This window comes from Bombus affinis, chromosome 7 (genome assembly GCF_024516045.1).
Source record: "Bombus affinis isolate iyBomAffi1 chromosome 7, iyBomAffi1.2, whole genome shotgun sequence".
Lineage (NCBI taxonomy): Eukaryota > Metazoa > Arthropoda > Insecta > Hymenoptera > Apidae > Bombus > Bombus affinis.
In genome coordinates this window covers 3,440,461-3,465,657 of record NC_066350.1, presented here as the reverse complement: position 1 = coordinate 3,465,657, position 25,197 = coordinate 3,440,461, and the positions used below count along the sequence as shown (strand labels likewise).

At 42.6% G+C, this 25,197-nt stretch overlaps 2 protein-coding genes across 2 annotated transcripts in view; one reads left to right on the top strand and one right to left on the bottom strand.

Moving 5' to 3' along the window:
* Positions 1 to 25,197, bottom strand: part of LOC126918495 (40S ribosomal protein S27) — a 374,817-nt gene that overhangs the window by 322,793 nt on the left and 26,827 nt on the right. The window lies entirely within an intron of this gene.
* Positions 20,724 to 25,197, top strand: part of LOC126918485 (RNA-binding protein Musashi homolog Rbp6) — a 771,768-nt gene continuing 767,294 nt past the window's right edge. Inside the window, exons 1-2 of the mRNA XM_050726419.1 lie at positions 20,724 to 21,941; positions 24,742 to 24,782. Coding sequence (XP_050582376.1) covers positions 21,877 to 21,941; positions 24,742 to 24,782 — 106 coding nt within the window. The 5' untranslated portion in view covers positions 20,724 to 21,876. The remainder of the gene's footprint in view (positions 21,942 to 24,741; positions 24,783 to 25,197) is intronic.

Genomic DNA, 25,197 nt, shown 5'->3' with positions numbered 1-25,197 from the left:
ATATTTACAAGCGATCCCCGTTGTTCATTCCTCAGACGCGTTTAAAGATCAAGAAATCATAATTTTTTAATCCATCCACGAACATAAAATATCAACATTAAAACCACAATTGACTAAAGTATGAAACTCGTAGCAAGGAAATTTAAATGAAAAGTATATAGACAAATACATAATAAATGGGGAGAAGCAAGTTCTATTTATTTATATATTTTACAAAGGTTATGCACATTTCTAAAAATACATGGATCGATAAAATTAATATGAAACTTACGAATCTAATTTAGTTTGACTATTCTCTAAGTTCTAACGTTACATAAAACATTTTCACAGCTCAGAAAGTCGAAAGAACGAACCGTGTGATAACTATCGGTTGAATTCGACGGTACCGCGTTATTTGAACGATAGTTCAACGAATTATATCGATGAAACTGTGCATAGGACGCGCATAAATCATAGTAGCACAACTATCGATACCGATCGTGCTCGCTTATCCGGCAAATTCCTGTCAATAACGAGACAAACGGTTAAGTTATAGTATCTGTTTAAGAAAGAAACTCGGAGGGCAAGGTAAGAAGTGGCGTGGCGCTATTCGTGATATACGAGCGCGGTTGTGTCATAAGATATATGTAAGTTCCTGGATAGAAGCATCTGTCGAGCGATCCTCTTGGCGCATTTCTTTCGTTATTCGTTCAATGGAACCGGAGGGAGGAAATTCAACGTTCGATCGACTCCGAGCAAAATGGAATACTAGCTTTGAATCCCGACACGTATGCGCACGTAAACGCGTTAAACAACAGGGAAAAAACGTACCAAGCTTAGGAAGGAAAAACGAAGTTTTTTCATATCTTCCTTTCGAGTGTTTATTTATCGATTCCCAAGATTACTGCGAATCACCGTGACGTTCTCTTCCCCTCTATTTCTGGCCCTTTTTGGTCTTGTCCAGCTCTTTCAGTTGTCGAATCAGAAGCGAAGAAACTTACCTTTGTGTTATATATAGACGGAAGTCGTGAACTGGCGAAAGGACCGCGCGACCGTAGAAACTCGTAGGAATGAATGAGGAGAGATTGCCGGCGGAAAGAGAAGGGTGGAGGAATGGAGGCGGGGGCGGACAGGCCGCGTCGCTACCAGTAAAAAGGAAAGAACGATACGAGGCTTTGAAACTTTTCCACTTTAACAATTATGAGCTGGAATTGAATACAGCTTGGACCGATTGTAAGTTCGCTCGATTTGCTATCCTTATCACTATCGGTTGTCCCCATAAATAACGCGGCGCGATCTCTCAGAGTTTAACCGGTAGCTAGAGAACTGGTATGCCCTAGCGTTTTCGTCAAGATCGCACAGACGAGATTGGCCATTTTTATTTTTCCTGCGGTGCCTGCGCCATCGAACGGCGCCATCGAGATTAAAAGGTTGTCCGACAATGCGAAAATAATTCCTTGTATCTGGGAGATGCTACGTTTTCTACTTATGTAACAGGAATGCGCTTTAATTTTACAGTCACGCGAGAAATGGAAATTTTACACTCATCCGTAATGAAATCTTTAGTCATCAGAAGAATATACTTTCATTGCCCGCAACGTTTATATTTCTTTACAACATTCACAATATTAATTTCATGTACTGAAAAATATCGCAAAATTCACACCAAAATGTGAAGAGGGTGAATACAGTGTCGTCAGACGGATCAGTTTACGATTATGTAGGAGGATCAACCGTAGTAGCTTTACGATAATCGAAGTTTAATCATATTCTCTGGAATGTTTTCAAATGTTTGGTACACGTTGCAAGCTTAGAATCGCGTCACAACCGCACACGGGCGGCATTGTGCGCCAGAGGAAGGTGGTGGATGGGCGCGGTTTGGAATTTGCGTTTAAAAGTTTGCAGCGGTTCCGTTAAGTTCCAACGGTTGCCGGCTTAGTGTATCCAAAGACGAAGTTCGACGGTGTACGTCGATGCCATTCCTGGGCGTTCGAGTGTGGGTCTGCGCGTTGTTTGTTTTCGAGGACAAGACAAGGAAGGGGATGCGCCGGCGGAATAGGGAGAAAAGAGGAAGAAGCAGGAGAATGCGGAAACGCAGGAGGATGAGAATCCGATTGAGGTCCGCAGGACTAAAGTTGCGCGATTCGGTGATGGAAAAAGGTAGTTGGATCGCGTGCGATGCAAAATAGCGAGGATTCGAGCTAAAGTTAAATAGACGACAGTGGTCGTCGCTCGTTTCCGTCCGGGATGTTCGAACCGGCCTTTAGGATCGTTTCTTTTTACCGTGCTTTTCTCGGTGTTTACTAAACAGAATAACTGGCCTCTTTCCCTTTCTCAGTTCTGATTTTATAATGGAACTCTCGACTGGAATGTTGCACGTTAGTTGTTTCCATTTCCTCCCTGAGACTGTCAGTTTGTCGCCACCAGCAGCGTGACTAGTTTTGTTCCTACGAACTTTTTCAGATATTTTCAAGAGATTCGATCCTGCTCGAACTACCGCGGGCTTTTGAATCGATTGATATTTTGATATTGTTTACCCGTGTTCACGTAGACTGGATTGACAGCGTTGTGACAGATATAGATTCGAACGTGTTATAAATATATATACTTAGTTTTATTTCAGAAGAATAGTTACGAATAGTTTAAAATGACTATTTTACAAGAATATTGTAGAATGCAATAATACTTCTATGTTTTTACGAACTTTATTGAATTTCTGTCCTTTCTATCTATCGGTATTTTTAATTGAATAACAAGATTGTTTTAAACAACAATTAAACAAATAGAGCAATTCTGATCGGCGGAAACTTTAGCCCGCGAAACAAATTGTTTTGAAAATTGTAAGCTTTAAAATATACATAACGGTAAAAAATATACATAGGTACGGTCGTTGTTACGTATGTACATATTTCGATAAAAGCGTACGGACGAGTACGCAGAATGATAGGGAAAGTTTGAACGTTTCTGATAGTGGATTAACGGGGATCCCCCAATTATTCGACGGATTACCGTATCGCTTGTCTAGCGTGCTTCTCCCGCTGTTTCTCCTCAATCGGGTATTTTCGTTCCCGGGAATGGTTACGGCTCCGGTGCTTTCGTTACCCCGTGCAATAAAAACCGTCTACTTAATACGCCCTGCCAATTCGTTTAATCGTTATCAGAACTGTTGTTAGCGTTTAAATAACGTCGATATCGACTCTATATGAAACTAGGAGTTCTGCATTATACGTATATCATTACGCTGGATAAATACCAATTAAACGTAATTTATAAACGGTCTTGTGAAACTTCCACTAACTTCATTCACTTCAGTCTACCTATTCAATAGCCCAAAAATCAAACCACTCATTGTGATTCTACATTAACTTTTCACTTTCAATCTTTCTAACAACAAAGGAAAGCGAACTTTTCCGACGACCAGGAGAACCAGAAAGACAAAGATGTTGGCCAATAGCGAAACATTATAAAAACCATCGAGGATAGTTACAGAGAGAAAGGGGGATAAAAATTTGCCGGTTGCTTTCCGCCAGTGTTCAAAGAGAAAGGGAGAAAGAAGGTTGGCCGGGGATATAACTCCGTTTCGCGAAAGTCCTTTCTCGAACTTTCTTTCGTCGTGGGGAATTTATACGGGTTTCGACAATGTCAGCTTCATAGTTGTGCTTCAATTCGCAACACTTCCGGGGCAACGACGCAACAACTTTTCTCGCTGGCGGTGGAGCAAAGCACAGCGTTGCAAATGTGTATCGACGACGCCAGGCATTGAGGTTGTTTTATGGCCGATACAAGGGCCTCGATCCAACGGTGAAAGACACGGTTGTGTCTTTGTCTGATTCATGAGGCTGGAAGGTCTGTGCGTCGAAGCTTGCCTCGTGGCTGCATCTTGCACGGAGTTGACGATAAACTTTCGTATAAGTTAAGTACAAGCGGGATGAAGATGCATTATCCAATTGCGTCGTGCAGCAATGGCGGCTGGTGCTAAATTAAGGGGAGAATGAGGTTTTGACGAGAAAGAAGAGGAATCGGGAAAAATAAAAACGAGTATAAGATTTCTTCCCTTTGTACATTAGTTTTGTATAGCTTAAAGAACTAGTTATTATTGTTCTTTCGTGTATTTCTCTATCTTCGAGGTTTTACACAGTTTTAAACTGCTTTTAGGTCGTTTTTGAAAATTACTTTATTAGGAAAATTTAATATATCGTAAGGTAAGTTGTTTTCGGAACAACAAAAGAATTGTGTATTTTGGTAGCGAGAGGAAAAATGTGCTCCGTATTTTTTGTGCATATAAAATGATACACTGAGAGTGAGATGAAGAAGCAGAAGAATGTTTGAAGAATGCATGTCAAAATTGAAGTAACGTTATTATGAAGTAGCAGTATGGTAACATTGCAACAACTTTCTATGTTTATCTTCATTTTTTATATTTTTATGACAGCACGGTATCGAGTTGTTAAATATTAAAAACATAAAATATTGTGCACTCGGCTGAATCTAAGGTTATATGTCTATATTCTCTTGACAAGCACACGTAGACCTTGAATTTTTTAAATTTTCGCATATCGATAATCTCGCAACCAAATAAAAGTGTAATGTAAATGTATCTTCTTTGCTGCAGCAATAAAATAAGGATAAAGCAATTTTGTTCTTGTTTGTTTTCTTTAAGAAAAATATACATCGTATTTTACATTATGAGTAGGTCTAGCATTTTGTAGACGCAAGCATAATAGTGTTCCATGTAGCGAGGATCGTCGAAGTATTTTCTGAAAACAGGTCGGACGTCTCTTTTCACTCTCGAGCACGATGAAAACGAAAAAAGGCAAATTTAACGGCAGATTGCTGCGTTACCTTATATCGGTGCAGGAAATTTCAACCTACATCGTTTTAAACTTTCTATGAACCTACGAATAGCAGAAATTTTACAGAGTATTTTGTCCACGTTAGACAAAACATCCATGATATATGATAATTTCTCACCGATTGCGAATGTGTTTCAACCTTAAATCTAATAAAAATTATTCAAATATTATGAAGCGGACCCTTAAATTTAAGTACATTTTATAATTATCATCTACACTTCGTTACATACGAACGAATCGCACTTAACTACAAATCACATAAAGTATCTGACAAACATAATATTTCAAAATGAAGGAATAAACTATGTCGTAACCAATGACCTATCTACAACTAAAAATTATTTGACTTGCGATAAAAGTTTCTCTACATCCTGGCGGAGCGATTGAAAGCTGACCGAACGGAGGAGAAATCGTTCAAGGGAAGTAAATTAAAAACTACGATACACCATGGGCGTGTCGTTGTCTAGTTGACGGGCCTGAAGGCGGCACTTGGGGTTTATTTGCACCCCCGTCGACCGCACTAACGCTGTTGCCAGCGACATCGTTGTCGTCGTCGTCGTCGTCATGCTCGTCGACCCGCGTGGTTATAGTGCAACGTGACAGTGGTGTAACAGCCGGCAGCAGGATAGCGGGAACGACGAGGCCGAGGGTAGTGGTGGTGTAAGCCTGGAAGGCTTGAAGGGCCTGAGTTGGCAATAGTGGAGAGCATCCACTCGTTGCGACACTCGTGAGCGGCCTCATTGTCTCTCAAGAGGTTCCTCGCTTCTCCAGCTTCGCCCTTTCCCCTTCAAACCCAGCTAACACCCCCTTCGCTCCGATTTTCCTCTCCCTTACGTCCCCTTTCGGTCGTGTCTGCATCGGCGTTCCCTTGCCTCGGCACCTCTATTCCCGGTACCCCCTTTGGTGACATCGCCCCCTCGATCTAACAATCCACCAGCTTACCCCACTGCCGCCGTTGAAGTTGCATCGGCGACACGTTAGTCGGTACAGCAGATTCCTGCCGTTCCTCTCACTTGTCCCCCTGCGACACTTTTCTCCTTTTTCCACTACCGTTCCTCTCTCGCTGTGCTTCTTCCTTTCTTGTCTTGCTACCCAACAATCTAACTCTCCTCCCACTGGCTACACCACTTTCCAGGTTCTTCTCTGACGAGAAATAAGGGGAGGGGGCTAGAAAGAGCGGCACTAGCAGCGTGCTCGGTGACGTGGAACCGTGGCAAAGCACCCAACCTTAATAAGCTTATGCAGCACTCTCCAACTATGTTGAAGCTAAGCTCGACCCAATATCTTCGTCGACGTCTTCCAGACGACATCGCGCTTCTCTCTTTCGGATGCTTTCGTTCGAACGTCTATCACGCGTCTACGTGTACCTATCGGAACGTCCCGTTCGCGTTCTCTTCCGTTTTTCGCTTGTTTGTAATCGTTATAGGCGGTACGCGCTGTTTCAATCGCTCGTAACACGTTACTAGCATCCTCGCAATCACGGCATAGTAACAGGCAATTCTGCCTCTCCAACAGGGACAAACTGGATGGTCCTATTCGTTCGTTTGAAACCGAGGAACCGTGACAACGAATTAACTAACGACGAGAAATTCGACTCGTTATTCCCGCGACGTAATCCTCTTCCTCTTGGTTTGGTAATGGTGTTATGCGCTTGGTAATGGGTCAGGTGCGAATAAAATTCGCGGCACGGTTCTGTTAGTCAGCTCTTGGCAAGTGCTGCTAAACGAAAGGTGCATAGGACGCGATCAGGCATGTTGCGAGACAATGGCAACGAAATTCCGCGGCTTCCTACATCTTGTAAGAGGGCGTCGCTTTTGGCGAAAGTGTATGGGAGGAGGTAGTAGAAGATGAGAGAGGCGGACAGGCTTAAGAAAGACGGACGAGAACACACAAGCTGGATGGCTGGGGAGACGAAGGTGTACAGTAGAGCGGCGGAGAGGCGGTGAATGCGGAAAAAGGGAGATGGATAGAGATGACGTGTAAAAGTTGAAGCGAGAAGACAGAAGAGGCTGAGAAGGGGTTGGGGGATTGGTTGATGAGCGGATGGAGAGAACCGCGAAGAGGATGGGAAGAGGGTTGGAGGCAGAACCCGGTTCGGGGTTTGGGAGCGAGGGGTCACGTCCAAGAAGGGACTGTATCTTCCCTTTGTGGGAATGCCGTAACGCTGGGTAGACACTTCCTTTCATCCGTAGCACCAGGCACGATGGGTTGCGCGGCGTTTTGCCGAAGGAACGAAGGGGTGGAATGGGCGGAGGGAACGAGGGGAGGGCACAGACCGAAACAGAGGTGGAGGAAAACGTCGTTTGAAATTTTTACGTTGCGCCACGGTTATTCTCTCATGGATTTCCCTTGGATGAGGTATAACGACGTCGCCTCGGTCATTCTTGCCCTGCCTCTCTACCGCGGTAATTTTTAAAGAAAGGGAACGCCAGGTGTTCCTTTTAAATTGTGTTTTAATCAATTACTTTTAACGCTCGACATTGTACAGGCTTCTTTAACAGGATATTTTGGTATATTATTCGAGAGATTATTTTGTAAAGCAAAATTTCGCTTAACTCATAACTACGGACAACTTGTCTCTCGAGGGAAGTCTGAATATTTATTTCGTTATTGTAGTCTAGGTGAATTTTACAAGCCTTGACAGTCGAGTATTTTAGTCGCAAAAATTCTCCAGATAAATAAAATTTCTAAATAATCTGACAATCTATGCATTTGTTAATAACAAAATTACGAATATCTATAGTTAAAGGTTGCTCTTTTACGATTCATCAATCGGTAACGAATGACATTAATAACGATTACAGCTATACTTGATTTAATAACGTTAACTAACTCATCGATATTAATATGAGTCGCGTATCAGTTCCAGGCAGATACAGTTTAATCCGTATCTCCAATAATCGGTTACAATGTGCATTTACGCAATATGTATCGATGACCGCAAAATTCGATAACATTTCTCTTCGTTGGTTAAACCTCCATCTATGTTGTATTTCGACGAAGTGATACTTTCCCTGAAGTTATATAGAGATAAAGTCGCGGATGAAAAGAGGGAACCGGGTGTTCGCGTGGAGTACGTGGTAACGAGGTCAGAAACTTTATTAACTGTATGCGTAGCACGGCGTTCGAGCGCTATAATCGTAAACGCATATCAACCAGCAGTAACAAACTTTGCAAAGCAAACGCATTAACCCGTTGCGCAACTCGTAAACGCAAAATGCGCGCTTTTAATATTGTACACAGCGGTGAAAGCGGAAGTGGCGTAAGCAAGAGGAAAACCGACTATTTATCGATGTCGAAGTCGACTGTGGCCTTTTCTCCCTTCTGACTTTTACTTTGTATACGTAGTCGACGTTCTACCCTTTTCTCTACTTATCATTGTCTACTTACCTTTTAAATGTAACAATCTTATTCGTGATTTATAGTGGCTTGGCTTGTCCTTAAACCTGGTGAACTTTAAAAATATGTATATAATAAATACACGTTCGTGTATATTTATCTATATCGTTTAATGAAAAATATACACGATGATGTAATTTTATTGTGCTACCAAGAGAAATAGAAGATCACGTTCCTACGGAAATAGTTGCTGCAAAAGAATCAATAGCTATTAAATCCATTGTGGACAAAAAGGCAAAGCAAGAAAGAACAATGGACCGATAACAGAAATAAAAGACGAAGGAAGTAGACAAAGGCGAAGAAACAGCATGAGCGGAGAGAGAAGCATTGAGCAAGAAAGATCTCAAAGAACAAGAGCACGTCCAACATTCGTCCTTTCTTTCGCCTTTCTTCATCCGTGCAAAAATTTCGAAAAGTCTATGTCTGCGGCACGCTTTTGACACGATAAACAATTTCATCGACGATAGTTCAAATTAGTTTCCAAAGGAAATCGAGCCATCATCGCTAGCCACAACATGGGTGACTGTTTTCCGTTCCGCGCCTCAGCATCGGAGTCGGCTCGTATTCTTTCGCGCGAAGTCTCCCCTCTTCTACGTCTTCCTCTATTACGCATTTCCGGCTCGTTGGACCGGAAACGCTAAGATAAGGCGGGCCTACGGAGCCGGGTCCCTCGCGACCGAGAAGAAGACAGGGTTACGTCTGGGTGTGTCTTATCCGGAAAATATTATGGGCACGTGGTCGGCATCGATCTTATGTGTAATGGGACTGTGAAACGTGCGCGATCGAATTCCCTCTAGGTCTCGAACGACGTCGAAAACGCGACCAGGATAGACAGGAAAGGTACTGTCGTTCGTTGAACGTTCGTAGACCGTGGCCTGTGGACGATAGGAGAGGCGAACTCGAGATTTCCATAATCTTTCGCTTCGTACGAATTAACACCGAGACATCCACGCTTGTCGGATTACCCGACTGATCCGGATAAGGAGAATCGGACGTTTCAATTAACCCTAATGCTTGTGCCCGGAATATAAATAGGAGCGTTGATCGAGTATTACGAGATGGGAGAAACGATATTGGCATTGTCGAAAGATGTTTCTTTAGGAAATGATATTTTGACATTGAACGCAAGGTCGAAGAGATTTCGAAGAGATGATCGAAATACATATGTTGTAACGTGTTATGAAAGGAAGAACTTATGAAATAAAGGAATACAAGTGGAATATGTTTTCGTGGGATTAGTTGTAGCGCGCGTAGATTCTGCTTGATATTAACTCTAATATTACTTTGATGAAAGATAGGTTGGCCAGTTTTTAAAGGGAAGGTCGATCGATATTTGCGAGATGATAAAACCACGTTTCTTTACTGCACCTGAACGTTTCCATATTCATCGCGTTTTTAAAATACTCTCGTATGCGCTACTGCACGATTTGAATACGATTAATCGCACGTTCTAGACTTTGTACTTCGAGCTGATTGCATTAAGTATATGCATCACAAGAGGACTAAAATTATAATTTATATGAAATTACATGAAACCAAAGAATCAGAAGATCATCAAAGTATTAAAATGATCAATTCAGGTAGCAAGAAAAATGGCATCTAATCATTGGAAATTGAACAACATCCGTGAAACGATTAAAAACTCATGTGAAGGAGTAGCGACTGTTTTTCATCGAAGGTTCGAGCACCATCAAAGTCAATGAAATGCCTGACGTTGCAGCCGCCTCGCAAATTTGCCATGGCGTGAAGTACAGGATATGCACCCTTTGCCTCTTACTTTTTCCGTCGCCCTTCTCTCTCTTTTCTTCATCGTTGACGATTCCGGGAAACGCCCGACATCCCCTTACGACTGCATCCGACTCTTTCCCATCTCCCTTGTTCCCTTTGCCGCCCTGGCACGGCCGTCTATGAATATCGTCAGCTCTTTTTCACCCTCGTCGAACATATTTCAACGACAGTAGGCATCGAGAGGCTCGCTCGATGTTCTGCCCCACACTACAATCCCCGAATATGCCGCGGAATCCTCGATCGCTCATTCGCGTCAATTGGGATTTCACCGCTTCCGTGGCGGAACGAGCATCCTAAAGGACGGCAGACTCGATGAGATGAGGCGGAGACCGTCTGGCAGCTCAAAGGATAAGTATATCGGAGGAAGGAGACGAAGTGTGAACGGATGAATATCATTAGGTCCTCCTTGGCTTATCTGCGGTTTAATTCCGACCGTTTCCTTGATACCTTGCCAAGGGAATCCATCGATATTTGTGGTTGACGGTTTGTCAGTGTAGTACTTACTACAACGTATGCGTTGGTAATTGAAAATTGGATAACAAGTTCGAGTTTGAACGCGATTAAGAATTATCATGTGTCGAATTTGAATTGTCAAATCTGAATGTTTAAATTTGAATCTTCAAGTTTGAATATTCGAATTTTACTACTTAAAGCTTTGGTGAAATTCTTTAAGCAATAGTAGTAAAACAAGACTCATTTTAACATTAATGCGGAAATCAAAAAGTTCAAACGATCGATCATCCAAGATTTTAACCAGAAAATCTTGGCCTTTAAATCATTTTCATCGTTGGAGATTGATTTATAGATAAACATACAAGTAGTGGAAGCCGGGTCTCTTCGAGTTTCTTTCTCCTAGATATTCGGTTCTCCATCCTTCTCCCGCAAATTTCAATTTCCCTTCTTCGGTTTTCCAGCTACTTTAAAAATCTTTCCTTAAAGCCGCAAGCTGCGCGCTTCTCCTTTTTTCTTTCCGCCTCGGCACGGAGCTGCGATGCCTTGCATCATTTCGAAGATTAATTCGCTAGAACGGCTATCCCGTCGTTTCTTTATCCCGACGTCGCTTGCGCTAACGGCTGAGAAGCTGTAACGGTGGCGAGAAGCTGCTGGAAGAGACGAGACCTATTATCCGCCTTACTTCGTTACGTCCCTTTATTTTATTTCGCTTCGCCACGACCCTTACGTATTCCCGGCCATTACCGCTTATGTCCCGAAGGCTTTCGTCTCCGTAACCGCCGCTTTGCGGTTGCCATCGACGACGGCAAGCCGTCCATCCTGTAACCATCCTTGTTTTCCTGTCGCTGATACCACTTATCCTCCTTGGCGTGTGTTCGTTTCTTCTATTTTTCAACGGGTAAAAGGAGCCCGATCCCATTTTTCCACCCTTTTCGCGTCTTATCGATGGAACGTAACGCGGCTGCAGATATTGGAATTTAAACGAGAGTTTACAAGATTTGTTTTATAAATTATATTCAACTATACTCGACGAAGTGAAAATTTGTAACACGGTTCTGGAGATTCGATAAAATGTGTATGTTTCGTCTCTTTGTTTCAGTTTCGATTACGCCAATAGTTGGAAATTATGAATAGGAGACCATAGTGTGGTTATTGAATTACGTTCATAATAAAAATTGATAGTAACTATTCGTTTGTGGATACATATCGAAAAGTATTATGTACCAGCTTCTGGTTTCACTTTGTTATCAATTGTACGATCGAATTATTGTTAATTCCTAAAACTTGGAAATAGTCGATATTAATTCAAAGCAATTTTTAATTCTATCAATGGATATCGAACACGTTCTTGTTTATTATTAATTCTCGCCTTATTTCAAATTAGTTTGAAAAATCAAACTATTCAATTATTTGAAGATATTTGCTTTGCACAACGCCAACATCATTATTGTAATTTTAAGGGGTCCGAAAGCAATGTAGGGGTAGCGGTTCAAGGAAGCCAATTGAAGAAGCCAGAATTTTCCTCCAAAAGGTGCGCGAATAATTGAGACTCCGCTCGACATAGAACTGCTACGGTAAATTATGAAGTAGCAACTAGAGCCTGTTAGCTCAATGCAGTGAAATAATGTCATACATGAAAAGCATGTACTTGATCCCGATTTGTGAATTGCTATAGGTACTTGAGGTAAAGTCGGGCTATAGTAGCATATCTTGTGCAAAGATGGCGCCACTTGCATTATGAACGCACCTCTATGGTGTGGATTTCCTTTTCTTTTGGAGCAATAGGTGTACTGAAACAAACGCGAATGTTATATAGACGTTCTTATATTATGGAATAAAGGCGACCTGTAACGTTTATGTCATCTTTATTTTAAAACAACACGTCTTGATGACGACACATTATTTTGCTTTACTAACCTGCTACACTTTCCTGCATGCCCTACTTTTTGCTATGCCTTATAATTTCTTTGCATGCGACTTGCTCTAAAAAGTTCCGTACGCAAACTCTTTCCGCCTTAATACCTCCAGTACTAGAATCTCATTTTTAACTTCATTTTTTCTATATCTAATCCTGCACTCGGTCATGATTGTAATCTTTTTATACACTGCTTATCTTAAAATTCAATTTATCTCGCACGAGATAAAAAAAGGCCGAGGCGAACTAGTTTATGTTTTCATTTTACATACACAGCACGTGTTACAGAATTCATCACGTGGCGCACTTGCGGCATTTCCCTGAACGGGTTTCAAAATTCAGCATACGAACGGGCGACGCGATGGAGAACGATTAAAGCTTCACGAACATCCTCTCATCGAATGAACGGTAGCCATTGAGCGTCGTGTTTCTAACGAGCCATTTTTGCCCCGATACTTTTCCTTAACCTCTTAATGGGTTCCCGCACGTGGTCGAATCACCAACGCCACGATGACAATGATGGACACGGTTTGCTCTGATTAATGATACTCTGCTGTAGCGACGAACGACGTCTGCTGGTGTCGTGGTACTAGATTCTGTCGTAGCCGGTATTATCGATGACCTCAACCTTTCACGGAGCGCGAGAAAGTCGTTAGGTCGTTCTGAACAGCAGATTCGAGAATGTCTTCCTTTAAGGGATCGACGCCATTAGCTGTACGAGGTGCTGTTCTTTAAAGTCCCCTCGAGGGTTGCGGGAATAATAGATTGCCTCGCTTCAGTGATTTCCACCGTTTACTTAAAGCCCGACTTAGTCGAATTTTAGGCCACTTTGTTGTGCTCCGTGGATTGAATCGGATGTCCGCTGGTGGAACGTTCTTGTTATTATATCAACGCAATGAGTTTTATTTCTACTAATTGAATAATTTTATTTGCTCATTTAACTGCAACATTGGTGTGATTGATGGACGAAGAATTATATAATTTAATAAATAACAATTTGATTAAATTCTGCATATAGTTTCGAATTTCGAATTTTGTAACTTTAAATTTGCATATGTGAATTTAAAAATTGAATTCCATCGGAGATATAAATCTAAATTTTTAAATTTTTGTTATTCTAAAAATAGTAAATATAGGAACGATACAAGTAAATATTACAATTAAAAGTATTTTACTTGTCCATAGTCACATCGATATTTTTAACAAATTTTTCGCAACATTTTCCAACATTCAAGCGACAAAGCGGCATTCCCTAATTCCCCGAGAGCCAGTCAAACCATTTCAAGGAAATTAGACCCCTTTAACTACAGACACGAGGTAATCGCGTCGATTACCATTGTAGATGCGACGTCATTCAACGCGATAACCGTTTATAATCTACTTTTCACGCTTTTGTCCCAGCTGGAAATGCCTTTCTGCGGCGATGTAATTGGATTACCGTTTGGTTTTGAGATGCATTCGTGACGCCTGAAGGTTTCGAGAGTCTGATAGACGGGGTTTCGGCCTTAATGACAGAACTAATTGATATATTCCCCGGAAAGCAGGTCGTAAAGTCAAACGTGCTTAGCCGGTGATCTTCAAAATCCCTTTGATCCTTAGAATGGGGTAGTAGAGGGTGCCTCTCTTGAGAACAGGGTCTAAACCATCCGTCGGTCGACCGATAACGTGACGGTGAAACCGCGGTGTCTCCGCCGGGCTTTCCATATCGTTGAGAAACGTTGCCTTTGTGTTTGCCGCGACAGCCCTTCGTTACTTTCGTCAAGCGGTTCGCCCGTATCTTCTGTTCGGTTTGCTGTGCCTCGTCGGAAAGTATCTGATCAAAGTCGGCGTGGCATGAGACGTGCGTAAGAAATCAATGTCTGGCTTCCTTTAAGATCGGAGGAACCCCGTCGTGAATTATTTTGCTACGTACAAGAAAAGAGGAATGACCTGTTAACTTGGACAATCTGGTATCTTGTAACGCTGAAATATATTGGACGTGTGAGATATATCACTGGATTGAATCTGTGATGGCAAATTTGCTCGTTTGCGAAAATGGAATTTATTAACGAAAAGATACTGATGATGCTTGAAGAGTTTGGAAATTATGATATTATACATAAATAGTATTAGGCTAGGAGTACCAACGTTTAGTATATTATATATAAATGACATAAAAAAAATAAATGCCACTTCGATGGATTCAGTAATTCTAACGTTTTATTTTTTTAATATTGAATATGGTATAAATAAGTATAAACCGCTAATTATCTTGAATAAATTTTTCAATTACTAAATATGATCAATTTTATCACAGTGTCATCTAGGTTTCATCAGGTTTATTCGAAAAATTTGACAGCGGATAGAAAATAATTATTCAGAGATTCAATTTCCCTAATTCGTTCCTCGAGTACCCAGTCAGGACATTGATCCCTGACCTTAACTCCTTAACCTCTCTCTCTTTCTAGTCGGAGCTTCATCTACGATTCTTTGTCAGTCGGGGGTACCCAGTCGGAGGCTAGCACCCTTTCGACGAAAATCTCGTTTCTCACTCCTGAAGCACATGCCGGTATCGACGCCATCCGCATTCCCGTCTTCGTTCGTTCAAACACCTGCCAGTGTTTGCTTAGGACAGTCGGCGCGAGCGTCCTAATTGACTGGTTTCAACTTATTAGTGTGTCTGCAGCGCATTTTAAAACTGGATTAACCGGACGTGCCGGTCATAGGTGACTCGATGTGCTCATGTGCGCACGTCGTGTACCCCCTTCTGATGCGATCGATTCTCTTCAACGACCTTCCGTAATTTCATCGTCAAATTTATCTTCGTCTACGCGAAGCGTGAGCAGGATGAAGCCAGCGAAGAGCGGAGGTGATGAGGGTACTAATAGAAACTATCCGAGTTTGAATATGAGATTTACCGAATCGACTATTCAAATTCAGCAGAGTCGCGTCGAGACGAAGCGGTCGGGATTTCTGTAATCCCTTGTACCTGATTCAAGAGATATGGACAAATCGAATGGGAATACTTTTCAGATTGGTCGCCTGATAACACATGTTTACCCGGTTTGTCCGCAGTTGTAAGGTTTGTATCCGTTTGTTACGATAGAATCTTGAAATCTATTTATCGTTTAACCAACGTTTCATCAAGTAGGTGAAAACCTACGTGAAACGTAGGTGAAAACGGAAACGGTATTACCGGGATCGGATCGGAATCAACGTCGTTTGCTGTCCCATCTAGGTCCGGTACAACGCGTGTCAGTGGCGCACGACGAGCTCGAAGCGTGTCAAGAAAAGAGAGAACAGGCAATGCACGGAAGTCGTTAGGGACGTCGGACTTGTATCTTGATTCTTCCCTCATGATATGAACATTCGTTTCTCCAGTGAAACTAGGTTAATAACAAGTCGTAACAAGCAACTACTTCATGGTTAAATAATATAACTATTTAATTTTTGGTGTTTATTCTATACTGAAATCTCGAATACATAAATGTGTAATGAAATATATCGATGAAAAAAAAAAAAAGGGAAAAGAAAGAAGAAAGTAGAACGAGGCAAATTTTCTAAATGAAGTCGCGTCGTAGTTGATGTTATCAAAATTTCGGTAGACAGCACGTGACATTGATTTTCATATTAACACGAACGGCTGCAGTCCAGAGAATACTAAAACATACACAAATACACACACATATGTGTCTATCTACTCCTCTGGCTCAGGCGAGGGCTTTTATTTGGTGCGAAATGCCGCGGGCCAGCTAGTTTGTGCGTACATACAGAGGGTGAATGGAGCCTCTCAATCAGATGTCGAATTGGAACGCGCGCGTCGCGTCAACGAAATTCATCGATCAACTCAATTAACTAATTGTTCCCCCTCGGTAATTCGCCGCTACTCTCTCTGCCTATCGTCACTTTCCTTCTCGCGCGCATCGATTCCTCGTCGGGGCGAGGAACCGGCGACGAGGGTGCTGGTGTCAAACGAACCGAGCTTTCACCGGAAACTACGGTTCCGCGTTCTATTCGTTATATTTTCCGTGTTCATTCAACGTGTTCGCGTGGCCGCCACTGGACGATTTCAGAGAGCTCTCGAAATGATCCACTTGACCGATGGGTCGGGCACGTTTATTGGTCACTGGGTTTACGTATCGATGGCCTTTGAATCGAGTTAACACGTGATCAGCTGCTGCTAAGATTACAGTCGGCCAGAGAAACTGAGAAAACAACCATCGAACTTCAAGTTCTGTACCGGGAAGCGATCAGAGTCGTAGATAAACCATAGCAGTCCCATGTTTGAGCGGAGATGTAACGATCATAGCTAGCAGCTATACTATAAAGGAATCTCTGATCGAACGATTAATAAAGAATGGAAATCTTTCTTATTTGTTGCATAATGTGGATCTTCTATGAGAATCTTCGCGAGTTAAGACGCCACGCGTATAGATCACATTCTGGTTAAGCAAATTGCTCTTATTCTCGCCTACAAATCAATCGCCCGATTACATAAACTATTCTACTCGAAACACTAAATCTTTACAGCGAGCCATTGAATTTTTATCCCATCCTACAACGTTCCCCATAATTCTATCTGTGTTATGTAATGCGCCATCACGTTACGAAACTAATACCAACACCAATGGATGCCGACCGTTCTCTATTGTTCTAACGATCTTAAACGAGCAACCTTCAATCTTCTTGGTATATGGTTACTCTGTTTCATTGTAAGATCGTAATACGTGTTTTCTTCTTTTCGATGTATCGATTTCAATGTTTCGCGATCCGCATGCTCCTAACTTGACTCTCTACAAAAGTTTTCCCTTTCCCGCGAATTAAACCAAATAAATCATGCTATGCATTGCAGTCGCAGAGAAACGATAGAATCTAATTTCCAGCGGATGCCTTATCAGGCGGACCTTGAACGATCTGACCACACGTACTACGTGCATACGTGTCCGCCCACATGGTACTGGCCGCATACGTTGCTCGTTCGTGTTCACGCAGTATGCGTGTAGTGTCCCTTTCGAATTATGCAAATTCGTTGCAGCCACCGGTCGTATGATCCGACGCTGGACTCGACTTGAGGGTAAACTAATGGCGATAGCCTGGACGTTGGCCTAGCTAGGAAACGTCCAGGGCTACGTGCCATTCTGCAACCTCGTCTCCAGCTCCTCCAGGCTAAGATCCCTGGATAGTGATTGGCAGGTCCCCGACAGTCCTCTGGGTCTGTCATCAGAACTGTACGGGCGTGACTGCGACAGATTCGGACCAAGGGAATCACTTCTTACCTCCCATGAATGTCGATTCGATTCGATTCGATTCGATTTGATTCAGCCTGTTGGCTCCTACGCCAACCGTTTACCATCGCAATTGATTACTTCTATTTGAGAGATAGCGGCGTGCAAAGATTTCTTCGATCGATCCTCGTCGATGATTGGTAGAGGCATCTTGATTCGATGGAATGGACAGTTTGGTTTTTTCTTAGATTTTTCTGACGATCTAAGAAAGAATTCTGATATGAAATTTACTGTGATGCTATATGGCGAGTCTAAGAAAAATGTTGGTCCCGTGAACTGCGGAAGGTTTCAATACCAATTGTTTTACTTTTCATGCACAAAGTTACTGGAATGTTATTCTCTTTTACACACTTTATAGCGATGTATCCCTTCTAAAATATGTAACATAAGTTGAAAGCGTTGGAGCTCCTTTCGTAGAACACGGGGGCCAGAAGCAATATTTAAAAGATTCAACAACTTCAAAGAGGAAAGAATCGTGATTTACATTAGTAACTAAATACTTTATAATAAGAAATTTTATTGTTTCCTTACAATTTTAATGTCAGTTTCGTTGGATATAATAACTTATTAGAGATAAAATGAGGTTTTGTTTAATAATTTTATGATAATGACACGAATCGAGAAATAGAAAATTAAGATCTCCGAGGTTTAATCAATTAGCGACACGAAAAATGTATGTATATCAATTTAGTGCATTTAAAAATTGGTCGATAATGACTAGTTTTAGCAGTAACACGATTATCTCAGTTGATTTTATAATTGCACGAAAGGACATTACCTTGACTAGGTTAAAGAAATGATACCAACTCTAAAGCTGTGATCTCGCGTGCTTGTAATCGAAAGGTTATAGGAACTTTCTCCTTTTTCTATAAAACATGGATACTACTTCGAAGTGGGCTGATAGCAAAGCGTCACTGGTTATTGATTTTTTCTTTTAATAAAACGGCATTTAATATCCATGTTGATTCAACTTTTAATCCTATTTTCTGAACTTTAGTTCGCACAAATGTGCGAAAATGTTACAAAATCAAATTAAACAGTCGATACATCATTTCACATTCTGACAGTTAAACGTGTTATACATACTTAATTATAAATTTATGATTGAATACGAATTCGTTACATTCTCGAGTATGAGCAAAATCAAAAGATCGAAGTTCAACCCATAGCATATGTGTATGAAGCGAATTACTTTCTAACACGAGGTTTAATAAGGTTTGGCTGTAAGCTATGGATACTTTGCTCGAAAAATAAAAGCAGAAGGGAACTATACCGCGATTCGCATCCCATTGTTCACAAAGTCACATGCACGATTTATTTACAGCAAATGGTTTCAAGGTATGGCATGACTTATATGCAAAGACAAGAAGAAAAAACATGAAAAACAAATTTCATCGCATAGCGATACCGCGGTATTATGTCATGGTTTAAGTATCATCCACTTTGAGATGCATATAAAGTGGTGTTGATGGAATTCCACTCTTAACCTCCGTGCTGATATACGATAGATTTTAAGCTGCTGCAACTTCTGAACAACCTTTCATATCTTCGTGTGTCCTGAACTTCGATTTCGTTTCTTTTAAAATGTGCATATAATTACAACTTGGAAAAACTTTGAGACACAAGTACGATCGTTTATTCAATTTTTAGTATTCTCCTTATGCTTTACGGCACTCTCGTTGCAGCGCTTTTAATATTAAAACAGTTCGGTAAAAACAAAAGAGAATTTAGGTCAGAAAGAACTCGTTTATTATACTTTCTACGATGTTCATAAATCAACGAATTGAATATTTTCTTTCGAATTTCTGCGAGTTTTGTGCTTAATATACATATATATGTACAATATATACTATATATTATATGTACATATATATATATACAATACATATAGTAAAATATTCAATGAAAGAAAATATTCAATTCGTCATATATATATACGAAATGAAAATGTAATATATATATATATATATATATATATATATATATATATATATATATATCTGTCAAAATTGCTTGAAATATCAGCGACAAGCATAAATTAACGTAGCATAGAGCAGCAAGAGATCAAAGGAGGTGAAGCAGAGTGGCGACTGGTGACTGTTCGAGCAATCAGAGCAAACTGTAGCGCGAAAATACGATAACTGGATGTAACGAACCACTCGGATATCCTCGTGGTGAGCGTAAACAGTATAACCCCTGCAAACCATTCCAACGTCTCAATTGGCCTGAACAAAAATATATCGTACGCTATCGTGGTGCAGGTACGTGTTCCAGGTAGAAAAATCCACCAAGGACTCGCCACTTGAACGATGCTCTCCAAATACCATGACCGAAAAGAGCGTAATAGGATAAAAGGTCAAGCGTTTAACTGGGAACGACGCGCGAGCTGTAATACACGAGAATTACGTCCATGAAAATCGCTGACGCGTGCATTGGTCGTTGGTGAAAAGTCGAGTTGCTGGAGCGACGAACGTTTCCACGTTATTGGCACGCTCGTGCTCTCTCGCTCGCTCAGCTGACAAGGCGCCGCACGCTGCTGCTTGGCACTCTTCACGTAACTCGCGTGATGGTAATCGCGATGCGAGTTGAGTCGGGTCTGGTCCATCGGCGAAGAGATTCTCTCACGCGTTTTGAAAGAGACAAGAGGCAAGTAAGAGAAATCGGGCAAGTAGTGCAGGCGAGCGGGTGGTCGGACTTTTTCGCGAGGCAAGAAGCGAGCGAGTAAGCGAACAGGCGAGCAGGCGAACAGGCCGCGATCGGAGGCGGGTACGCGGTCGCGATCTTCCCCTTCCCGGTTTGGTTGGCCCGGCGGGTAGGGACGGCGCAAGCGCAAGATTCTCCCCCACCCCCAATCGACGGATAAGAACAGAGAGCAAAGGAACGGGTTAAAACAGGATAGACATAGAGTTGGAAGAAAAGAGAGGGGTACGCGAAGCGGAAAGGAAGAGAGAGAAGCGGTGTATGCCCCGCTACTGCCGCCGATACCACCGCCGTCGCCACCACCGCCGCCACCGCCGCTCTTCTCCGCCGTTTAGTCCTCCCCTCTTCCCCGCAGCACCCCCTCCCCCCGCCCCGCGCCCCGAGAGCGCAGTGTCACGTCGAACCTCTCGCAGAGCGCGTCGCACGTCCGAGTACCGGCCGCCGCCCGTCATCAGTAGTCGCCGTACCGCGCAGCCACGTAACCTCTCACCTTCTCCTTAGTTTTTAGTAGTCAGTAGTAGGGGAGAGTGTGGAGAGAAAGAGGAGAGAGAGAGAGAGAGAGAGAGAGCGCGAGAGAAAGGGAGAGAAAGTGAAAGAAGAAAAAAACGGGAAGAAGAACGCGAAATAGCGAGAAGCCGACTGTGAGAAAAACCGAGAAACGAGAGGTCGACAGCCCGTTTTTTCGTCGTCGTGATCTGTACTCCTCGTTGCCGTCGTTATCGTCGTCGTTTTCGACGCAGTCTTCGCCGTCGTCGTCATCGTCATCTTCCTTGTCTACGTCCACGTCGTCGTTATCGTTGTCGCTGTCGTTGTCTCCGCTACCGCTGCCGCCGTCGTCATCCTCGTTGTCGTGGTCGTCGCCGTCGTCGTGATCCGGCTCGACACGACCAACGCGGATATACAACACTCCGTCGACTCATTGTTCACAATCGAAAGAAGGAAAGGACGAAACAATAAAAAAAAAAAAAGAAGAAATACAACAGCAAAACAAAGTGTGATCCGTGAAACGTACCGCGCGTACATTTCGTTCCACGTTCCACCGTCCTACCGTCGATAATTTATCGCGATAAAGCAACGTTAAACCGTCGCGCAGCCTCCGAAAACGACGGAGCACCGCGCACTCGGTCTACCAGGAAAACAGAGAGAGACAGGTGAACAACATAGAGGCGAAGGAGCGAGCGCGAAGATTAAAGAGACGCGAGTAGACGTAACAATCGAGGAACGAGGATCAACGAGAGAGTAATAGAAGTCGCGTGAAAGTGCGTGTCGTGCCGTGACGTCGGAAGCGTTGACACGCGAAGGATCGAGTCGAGTCGGTGTTTTGCCATCGACAAGGCAAATACACACGGCGCATCGTTCAGCTGACGACGTGGTGTGTCAAAGTCGGAAGAACGAGAAGCGAGCGAGAGGCGGCTATCGGCGAGACCGGCTGCCATTGCCACTGGTACTAGTGTTACCATAGCCACTGCAACCCCGGACACGCGAGAGCGTTGTCATAACGACAAGCCGTGCGCCGCGCGTCGCTATGGAGCCCCAGAACCAGGAAATCGTTGCGAGCGGCTCGCCAGCCGAGGTGCCGAACGATCCAGGGTAGGAGAAACCAGGATATCCTGATCCCAAAACAGACCTCCACTACATCCACCACCAACGAGATCGAGCGTGCGTGAAAACGGAACGAAAGAGCGACCAGTAATAACGCTCAAAAGTGTGTTTTGATACCGCGCGTTGCCCGAACGATTTAGCGCGCGTCGTGTTGTTCTCGTTACCTTGTGTTTCTGTTGCCCTGCTCCGCGCGAGTGTTTGTTATGTTGATGCTTCTTATACGGTTTCGATACGGATCGTTCGTCGTGATACGGCTCGTTCTCGTGTTGCTCGTTACACGCTTCGATTCGTTTCGATATTATCATCCGTAATTCGTCCTCGACATTGTGTCGTTATTGCCGTCGTAGTTGTCGTTTTCGCGGGTTACGTCTCGACGTCGTGGTTATACGATAACGCGCAGTCGGATTCGTGAAACGTATAGTGTTTATGTTTGCCGGGCGCGTGAATATGCGTGCCACGGCGCTCTCCTCGGACCGGTGGCGCCTTCTTTCAGCGTGTTCAACATCCCCTCAAACTCGATGAAAGGAAAGGAGGGGAACGAAGGGGAAAGATTAGATGAATGGGAAGGAGAAGCAGCAGGGGTCGTAAAGGAAGGGGCGAGACAGGGAGGGAAAGAGAAATGATTTAACACCTTTGAATTTGCCGCCAACCATTGTTTTCCGAAAAAAACCTGCTCGATATCGAAGAACAGTGACAGATGATTTCCCCTCAAATATAAATACGTAGCAATATGACGGGTGAATCGTTTGAAAAGAAGAGTTGAGATAAACGCAACAAACCAGTGTATTTTGAAGGACTAAAAGGGAACGTGTGTCACGTGGTGCTGAAAGTTTTCCGGCTTTGAGGCCACAGTGTTTCGCGTTCACCACGTGACTCGTGAATAAATACAGAAAGAAAGACCGACTCGTCTATCAGTTACATTTTCAAATTCCTCGAAACATTTCGTTTTTTATGGACATAATCGCGTGTCGCGTGTGTATACGTACCGCACGTCGAGAAACGAGCACGCGGTACGTTGAAATGGTTTCACGGGGGTGACAAAGTTTAGCAATTCCAGTGGAAAGTTAGACGGGTTGCTAACATCGCTCGGTGTATCTTCCGCGATCGATTCCGACGACATATGGTCAATGGTTTGTCCTATTAATTCTCCTGAACCTATCAACGGGGTATAGTGCGGTAGCCTACTCCAGTTCTTCGTATCACGAAGACCTAAAGAGAGAACTGAAGGGGGTTATGCGGGGAGGGAGGGAGACGACAAGGAGGGAGGAATGCGTGGGCGAGGGGAATAGGTTATATCGTGCCACGGAAAATCGATGTTCAAATGCGCCACCACGTGATTACGTCCACAACGCGAGAATGTTATCTTCGTGGATATACTGCTCACCGCGATAATCTTTGCCTTCCAGTAATGCCAATGCATTATGTTGCTCGTACTATGGCCTTCTTTTGAAACGCAGAATAAAAAAAAAAAAAAAAAAGAAGAAACAAACGCGGAAGTATAGGAGGCAAAATATTACATGCATTTTCTTATCCATTCGTTAGTGGATTAGTAGAAAAACGGTATAGGCTTTGACGCTAACACACGATAGACAGGTTTATTTTGTATAAAGATTTATATTCGTGTCGCGATTGCTATCCGTAATTGATGCGTTTATTGATAAGAACATATTTACTACAAAGATATTCGCGCACGACGTAAGCTCCTAATGAGATGTTGTTATTTATTCGTAGAATATTCGATGTATCGTAAAAATAGCAAGATCGTTTCAACGGAAGTGTTTTGATGGCTGGTGGTAATCGAGATAATTGCTGACGTTGTGACATGTAACAATGCGTATCGATCTACGGAAGTACATGACGGTGATTAGAGTAATTATCGAATGAGTAATAAAAGTGGTCGTATCCGGTTTCAAAATTCTCGGAGTAGTATTTATTTCTTAATATTCGTACCCGGATTAGAAATCTTATCGTGCCATAAAATGGCTTTTGTTTCATATGTTATATGCTTAATAACGGGGAAGAGAAATCCTCCTATGCGTTTTCAAAGAGCTATTGCTCTAACTTAAACGCGGTATATTTAAATTATCCGTATCTAAAATGTATTTACATTACGATCATGCATTTGCTATATTCTTGCGAACCCGCTCAATTCGGATTGGTGTACAAATGTTTTTGCAATATCACCAACGATAACGTTTCTTATAAATCGATTAATAATTACGATTTTGTGTAACATAAGTCCGAATTTGATTCATTGTTTGGGCAAGGGAAGGGAATATTTTATTTCTCTGAACTATTTGGGACTATCATAAACAAGGGACAAAAGTTTTTTTGTATAGTTCTCAGTAACCAAAGTCAAATATAGATTCGAATAAACACGCTGTGACGCCGGCAAGTTCGATGAACTCTGTTACAATATCGAAGCTTGTAGGATTGATATATATATCGATATGCAACAAAGAAGGCGCCCAGGTACGAGGGGAACACGTGTTTGTTGTGTTTCGCGCGTGAATCGCTTGGCTTCTGTTTTAAACGAATGCGACGTTTTGTAAATTGAACAACGTGTTTCAATGAGGTTATGATTAATACAATGAGAAAGAAAATAATCCGCGAGTTGTTCAGTTGTTGGTTGATGTGTGGTGACACCTGCCGTCGACAAACGGAGACTGCGCAGGGGGTCACGATACCGGAAGTTACCCTCTGTCGGCAGTTTCCCCTGTCTCCCTTCGTCATCTGCAGAAGATGCAACCTGATGCCGATGCTGACGGAATCATCTTTCTTTTTCTAGGAAAATGTTCATCGGTGGTCTATCTTGGCAGACCAGTCCAGGTATGTAGTCAATATTTTTGTTTGAAAACAAAATATCGATTTTTGATCCTCGAGATCGCGTGTTCTACCTATTCATATCGTTCGAATGTGCGCGCGCATCGATACGTTTCGACAGTTTACTTGCGCGCCCTATTGTTTTAAACGTCGTCGCCCATACGTTCCCTTTTGTACGGTAGTGAATGGTTTTAATTTATTTTGTGTTGTGTTTGATGCTTCGGAGTGATCCAGGATGAGCGGAAATAAGGTTTTTTCGAATAAGGTTTTTTTTATTGATCTTTAGAGCGATACTGTATAGAGGAAATACCTGTCATTCGTATGTTGTATATTGTATATTGTATATTTCGAACGTGTATATTCGAACGTGTGTGTTGAGAGGTTAGTTTGGCGATAAGTTTAGAGAGTAATCTATTATTCA